General features: G+C 39.5%; 1 protein-coding gene across 1 annotated transcript; it reads right to left on the bottom strand.

Annotated features, from left to right (window-relative positions):
- Positions 1 to 5,780: 5,780 nt before the first annotated feature.
- On the bottom strand, positions 5,781 to 7,466 carry selenow2a (selenoprotein W, 2a). The gene is made up of 4 exons (XM_026163651.2): positions 7,312 to 7,466; positions 7,010 to 7,107; positions 6,751 to 6,827; positions 5,781 to 6,652 (listed from the first exon to the last, which is right to left on the bottom strand). The coding sequence occupies exons 1-4, from the start codon at positions 7,338 to 7,340 to the stop codon at positions 6,569 to 6,571; spliced, it is 288 nt and encodes a 95-aa protein (XP_026019436.1). The 5' UTR covers positions 7,341 to 7,466; the 3' UTR covers positions 5,781 to 6,568.
- Positions 7,467 to 7,949: the final 483 nt, after the last annotated feature.

The raw sequence follows: 7,949 nt of genomic DNA, 5'->3' as shown, positions 1-7,949 counted from the left end.
ACAGGCAATCTGAAAAGCACTCCTGTTGGCATTCACTTAAAGCCACAGAACACATGATTGTCATCACTGATAAACTAAATGCATTTTTGAAGGCTTCAGTATCAGTTCTGTATTAAGATATGTGACCTGGGCCCAAGCCAGCATCCCTGCCAGCATCTGCCAACGCCAGCCCCCCTGAGCCTGCGTTCAGTGTGAGTAAAACTGATTAATCCCGTGTGTTTTCCCTGAGACAGCAAATTCCAATCATAAGGCTCTTTCCAGTTTCTTAGCAGGCCAATAATAAAGTGGTGTTTTCTCTTTCTGAGTCTGCAGATTTACAAATTAGGTGTTCTGTTTCTGAGAGGGAGAGCAATATAACTATGTGTTCTTTTTCTGCATTGAGACTGAATGCTGTAGTGTAAGAAAGACTTGTGCTATTTTGTGCTCTTCAGTCTGTACAAGCTGCGTTAGCATCTGAGGGAGACAGTCTCAGAGATTGCTTTATGAAGGGCCATCCAAGACACTGAATCCCAGCTGCCATGCCCCCAGTCATCCCATGTGTCCTGTGCGTCTTTCATTGGGTCCTGCACAGCTCAAGTCTTAACTCAAGACTGTGTGTCTGAAATTCAACAGCGTCTGAGTTCTGGACTTTGTTTATGGCCCGAACTATTAGCATTAAAGCTAGCCTTGGTGTCATTCCTGTCTCCTGTGTCCAATATTTGGGTCTGAAATTCATCCGCCCATCACACAGCCTTAAATATGACAGATCTTGGATCAAGATCACAGTCTTTAAAACTGCAAAGTTTGGCATTGACACTGTGGTTGGTGGAGAATGTGCTGTTAGCGACTAATCTTGCAGATGTTGGTGTATGATGTTATGCCGTTAGCCAGAGATTTCCAAACTTTTTGAGGTGACGGGCCTTTTGTATGACCTCTGATCAAAATAATAATGTGAATGTGTGTTTCAGAGAAATTTACCAGCTTGTGTAAAGTAAAATGAAAAAAATGAAAAAAATTCTGAAAACATGTATAACACATAATGTGCTTTATGTAGCTTTGTTTAAATGTTGTATTACTCACAAATACTTGTATATTAACTATCTGGCGGCCTGGTATCTGGCCGATAGTGGTGTCCATTGATATCGCTAAGAAACTATGAATGAACACTTTTGGAATTAAATAGTAAATAAAAAAGTGTGAAATGATTCAAAACATGTTTTATATTTTAGAAGTAGCCATTCTTTGCTTGGAGTACTGCTTTGCACACTCTTGGCATTCTCTCGATGAGCTTCATGAGGTAGTCATTGTTTTCCGACAGTCTTGAAGGAGTTCCCTGAGATGCTGAGCACTCTTTTTCCCTTTGCCATCTCAACAGGGTTTAGGTCAGGTGACCATGGAGGCGAGACCATCTGGCGCAGCGCTCCATGACTCTCCTTCTTGGTCAAATAGCCCTTACGCAGCCTGAAGATGTGTTTGGGGTCATTGTCCTGTTGAAAAATAAATGATGGTCCAATTAAATGCAAACCGGATGGGATGGCATGTCGGCAGAGGACGCTGTGATAGCCATAATGTTTAAGTGTGTTTTCAATTTTCAATAAATCCCCAACAGTGTCACCAGCAAAACACCCCCAAATCATCACATCACCTCCTTCATGCTTCATGGTGGGAACCATGCATGTAGAGACCATCCGTTCACCTTTTCTGACAGGGCAGGTGGAACCCAAGATCTCATATTTGGATTCATAAGACCAAAGCACAGATTTCTACTGGTCTAATGTCCATTCCTTCTGTTTCTTGGCCCAAACAAATCTCTTTGCTTGTTGCTTTTCCTTAGACCATAAAGCCCTGATTCACGCAGTCTCCTCTGAACAGTTGACGTAGAGATGTGTCTGCTGCTGGAACTCTGTGAGGCATTTATCTGGGCTCTAATCTGGGTTCTTAAAGTAATGATGGACTGTCATTTCTCTTTAGTTAGCTGATTGGTTCTTGCCATAATATGAATTCTAACAGTTGTTAAATAGGCTGTCAGCTGTGTACCAACCTGACGACACAACTGATGGTCCCAACCCCATTAAGAAGGCAAGAAATTCCACAAACGAACCCTGACAAAGCCCACCTGTGAAGTGAAAACCATTTCAGGTGACTACATCACGAAGCTCATTGAAAGAAGGCCAAGGGTTTGCAGCGCTGTAAACAAAGTAAAGGGATGGTGACTTTCAGGAATATAAAATGTAAAACATGTTTAGAGTTATTTAGCAATTTTTTTCTTTGCTACGTAATTCCATATATCTTGCGTCGTATATTTGATGTCTTCAGTACATTTACAATGTAAAAATATAAGATAGTAAAAAGTAGTCAAAATAAAGAAAAACCATTAAATGAGACGATGTGTCCAAACTTTTGACTGGTAGTATACATACAAAAAAGCTATAAATAATAAACAGCCTGTACCAATAGCGGGGTCTGAAGTTCTGAGACTACCGCTGAAAATATATGTAAATTCATATATACGTGTATATATATGAATTTACAGATACATGAGGAAGTCAGGAGTGGCAGAGAAGTATGTGAGGGTTACGCAGGACATGTAAGAGGACAGAGAGATAGTGGTGAGGTGTGCAGTGGGAGTGACGGATGGGCTGGGATTAAATCAGTGATCAACTCTGAGCCCCTTGTTCTTTGGTGATGAATAGGCTGACAGAGGAGGTCCGGCAAGTCTCAGTGCACTGTGATGGTTGCAGACAACATTATGATCTGTAGTAAGAGTTGGGAGCAGGTGGAAGAGAGGCTGAAGAGTTGGAGGTATGGTCTGGAAAGAAAAGGAATGAAATTCAGTAAAAGCAAGACAGAAAATGTGTGTGAATGAGAGGGACACTGGTATCACAGTGAAGATGCAAGGAGCAGAGTTGGTGAAACTAGATGAGTCTAAATGCTTGGGGTCAACAATCGTAGACAATGTACAGTTGACAAAAGAAGAAGAGAGTTCATGCAGGGTGGAGTGGGTGGAGAAGAGTGTCGGGGTGATTTGTGAATGAAGCATAGCACCAAGAGTAAAAGGGAGAGTTTACACAATGGTAGTGAGACCTTCTATGACAAATAGTTTGGAGATGATGGAACTAATAAAAAGACAGGAGACTGAGATGGTTTAGACATGTGAAGAGGTGGGATATATTGGACAAAGGATGATGAATTTGGAGCTGCCAGGCAGGAGGGAAATGTTTATTAGAATAATCAGCTTAAACATTTGAATGAAAAGTTTATTCTGTGAATTTAAAAAAATCTTAGCATTGGTCTGCTCCCTTTGGCTTCAATGGCAGCACCATTTGAGCTGCACAGGACTCCAAGTCAGAAAGATGTGAAAATAGTAAAATGCACTCATAAAGAAATCACTGTAACATATCTAAACAGTAGAAACAGAAAAACCGTGTTTGTCATTTGTGACTGTACTTGGATGCAGTCCTTTAAGATAGACACATGTCAGTGTGCTAACAGGGGCACAGTGGCAATGCTAACATACTGAAACTACCAAGACAATCTAATTAGAACTAAAGTCAAAGTCATCTGAGGAGGCATCAAAGTCAGGGGCTCAAAATAATCATATGTCTAATAAGTGTATCTATCTGCTCTACTTTGATTTTTTAAAAATCAGACTTGTGGTGTACATTAGAGGTTTTTTTTCAAGTTTTCAAGGACTCCCCTTAAGCTGACAGTGTGAGCTCGTCAAATATGTCTTCATACCCACCAGCTAGCTAGCCAGACAGTAAACAGTAGCTGGAACATTTTTTGAAGTGACTGATTTCAGAGTTTAGAAACACTGGCAGAACTACTAGCAACAATGTGTTTGTTTTACGGGCTTAAATTGCCTTCATGCTTATATATGGAACTATGATTATGCATGATTATGATTTTATAGCTGCTCTTGGCCAGTGGGTTGTGAACTCCTGGTTGATGACCTGGCATTGAAGGAATAATAATTGTCTATGAGCGTAAATACATAAATATACTCCACAGTGAGGGAAGTGGGCCCCAGCCAAAGACACTGTGGCACTGTTATCAGCAATTGTAGAAGCTATCTGCGGTGGCCATGTTTCTACGCATACAGTATACAGACACTCCCAGGCTTTGTATAGCCTATTTGATTATGAATGTGTGTCCAAAAACACATTTTCATAAACATTTAGGGAACTTCAGGAAAATGTGACAGCAACATGAAAAACTTTCCATTTGTGGTGGCATAAAAATATGTGAAATAAAAGATTGTACAGACTTGGAGGAGAGCCTCATTATAGCAGTTTGAAAATCTATAACTCAAAGCAGACTTTTAGACTTCTTAATCTGAAAATGAAAGATAAAAGAGAAAGAAAAAAGAGAAGGGGAACGTTTGCTGAAACACATCACAAAATGTTGAAAAACCTGTTTGCAGTTATGTGTGAGTGAGCTGTCTTACAACATATTTATGTGTACAGTAAATATGAAAAATATTCATCTAGCGTGCCATCTGGTTTTTGTAGTCACGTAATTGGTTAAATGGTGTCACCTGAGTCAAGACATCTGACTAAAGTATATGGAAGGTGACACTTAAATACTCTTTAGAGGCACTGCACATTTTCAGTGCCCTTATTGGAGCACTAAGGCAGCAGAGATGAGCTCTATCAGGATTACAACAAGCAGGCTGATGGGAGTTATCATTGCAGGCCAGAGCCAAACACCAAAGACACACCTAGACAAACTATGCAACACTTGATTACACAGAATACCATTTCTTATTAAAAAGCAGTAAAATATTTCAATGCATTTCTTTTCAAAATAAAAGCCTAATCACATTTATGATTCAATTCATAATTACATTAGTGACCTTTTAATATTTGCCTTCTAAAGTTTGCTAAATCTACCAATCCACAAATAATGAGGCCCAACATTAACTTTCAGCACATTTGTTAAGACTGTGTGGGTCTTCATAAGCTTATGAATGGACAGTGTCCTCAGTGCATACATACAACCTGAAAATGCATTCAGAGCCTTGGTTAATAGTATCGCCTTTTTATGTATAAAAACATAGTTTATAGCTAAAAAACAAAACAAAACCTCGAAGGTTGCGAGACTTTTTCAGACAAGCAATTTCCTTATTTGAATTCTTTCCGCATTTGACTTCAGCGTGACACTCTTTGACAGAGGGTATGCTGGAGGCAAAATACTTGTGATGGTAGTCTTTGTTGAGTTTGGCGCCCCTTAGTGCAAAAAGTATGGCAAACAACTTTAGAACCAAGTTTTATTTATTTTTTGTCTCTAGCCCTGCTTCAGTATCTTTATGCCACATTTCTGTGTTAAATGTTGTGCCAAGAAACCCACCAATGGCAGGTTCCATCTGATCTGTTCGTTCGTGTTAAATAAGTAATTATTTCATTTTCCTATGGAGGTGAGAGAAAATAAAAAAAAAACCCCAAAACAATTAGCATGCATAACAATAGGAAGTAGAAACCTAGAGAACGGGGTCAGTATTTATGTGAGGTACCCTTAACAAGTATGGCCCTACACCCATTTGTGTCAGAGGACAGAGACAAAACAGGAAAAGCCTGCTCAACTCAGCTGTAAAATAGTTGGCAGTTTGTGTGCGATCCTCCCTAGAGGTTGACAGCCTCGGCCCACAGAGGAAAAGCTGTTTTGCATGCAATGAAAAACACCTGGTTACCAGTTCCAAGAACCAAATACGTGTGAGGACAACAATCACATGCAAGCATTTTAAGAAACCTATTAAAGATAATAAGACACCTTTAATTGTGAAAAAGTGACACACGCAGTACTTAAAGAACAATTGCCTTTATTTCTTGCTCCAGTTTTAATATCAGAAAACAATGCAAAAGGATTTATGGAATATGAGCTAGCATCTAGTATGTGAGCTTCATAGACCAGCTGGTGACGGCCCTTAGAAACACACATTTCATGCGAAAGTACTTTACCGAAACAAATTAGAGCAGAAACTTGGCTAAGCTCAGGTGCTGCAGACGATAGCATCATTACGTCCAATTGTTTTAATGTTGTACTCCTTTCAAATTTGATATGGATTAAAAAAAAAAGAAAAAAAAAGTCAAGATTCCCTTTGCATCCACCAAGCCACAAATATGACAATGCAAATCTATTCAAAACCAGCAGAGTGAATTACTACTTTATGAAAATGATGAAATATCATAAAAATGCTTTAGTGACAAATTATTATGCATAGTGTGGTGCAAAGATAATGTATTTCCATTTGTATTGTTCCAACAAAAAAACCAAACAAACCTACAGTGAGAAACAAAACACAACTGGTCGGGTAGAAAATGACAGGCAATAGGACAAAAAGGTGAATTCCCTCCATATCATCTGCAACATCATCTCCCTGTCTTTGCTCCTATGATGAGGGAACTCCAGGGACAGATACATCATACCATAACCTTTAATAGTTGAAGCAACGGTAATCATTAATACCCCGGAGGACCACTATGGGAACAGAGAGAGGAGCCATGAGGCAGAGCAGAGTTTGGTTTACTGCTAGTGCTTCTCTTCTGGGTGTGTAAACCACAGCTGCACGGTTGTGTAGCAGTAGGGAGGTTTACATGATGACGCATGGAGCGCGGCTTTTGGTGATCTTCTGCAAAGGTTTGCCATCATAAGCATTTTGAATCGCGTTCATGACCTGTGCCAAGAAATACACAGTATAAGTGTACAATGACAATAAAGGGCTATTCTTTTCTAATTGACATATGATAGGCAAATTGTATGCACAGTACTTACGTCATCCTCATAAGGGAATCCACCAGTTTCAACCTTGGAGAAGACCAGCTGCCCATTGATTTCAATCTCAAAGCTACCTATAATACCAAGGGCAGCAGAAATAGGACGTGAGAATGGCGCTTTGATGATCTAAGCTCACAATAAAGGGAGGGGCGGAATTTAAGGCTGGAGCTATGAACTCGTGGTTTGTCTCATCTGATATGAAACAAACCATGAGTTCCAGCTCCAGCTTTATCTGCAGCGATCAACGATGACTTACCGGTTCTTCCCACGAAACCTGTCACGTCCGCATCGCTAAACTCACCCTTGACAACACGGGCGAGCTCACGATAGCGGGGCTCGTAACCTCATCCACCACTAAATTAAATAAAAACACAGGTGCGTAAGAAAATCATACAAGCAAAAGCAGAATCAGCGCTCCTTACTCTTGGCTCAGGCTGCTGCCTGCGCAGGCACCTAGCTTAGCTATGAGCTAGCCAAAAGTGAAACTGTGTTTAAACTGACAACAGACAAAAAGTTAACTGAAAATATAAAGAAAGTACGTAATATGAAAGAAAATACCAATATTCCACTCTGACTTTGACCCCCATCGTCGCTGATCCTCTAATGACCACAGAGCTCCGAACGTCTGCTTTGGTAACCACCGATTGTGTAAAACCAAACCGGAAGGGGGCGGAGCTTATTTACCCCACAAACCAAGAAAAACCTGATCTGTCGAGAGAAGTCCGAGCACAGAGCTACACAATACATTTCTTTCTTTAAAAAGAAATAAATGTTAAATTAATTTTTAAAAACATTCAACTTTAACTAATTAGGTTATTTTGAATGGCTTAACCGGAAGTACTGCATGTAAATATCATTGTTAAAGTGCAGAAAAAAAGAAAATAAAAAAAGTGCAACGTTAGTGTTACACATTAATTATTTGAAAGCTAATTAGAGTTTTAGCTATTGTTTCATGGTTTGGCGGCACATTTTATTTGATTTTATTCGCTCATCAGGCGAATAAAAGAATAAATAGAAGCAGGAAACAGGAAAACCTAAAATTTGCAGTTAATTTGAATAAAGGCATTTAGTTACATGGCGACACTACAGGATCCCAAAAATTGAGTGTGATTATGGTGTTAGTTTTTTATTTTATTTTTAAAATGTAATGTCCCGTGATTGCAAAATTACTTATTAAATGTTTTAACCCCCAAACC

The sequence above is a fragment of the Astatotilapia calliptera genome, chromosome 4, assembly GCF_964374335.1.
Source record: "Astatotilapia calliptera chromosome 4, fAstCal68.1, whole genome shotgun sequence".
NCBI classification, from domain to species: domain Eukaryota; kingdom Metazoa; phylum Chordata; class Actinopteri; order Cichliformes; family Cichlidae; genus Astatotilapia; species Astatotilapia calliptera.
The sequence above is the reverse complement of the archived record's forward strand: the minus strand, read 5'-3'. Positions and strand labels throughout refer to the sequence as shown.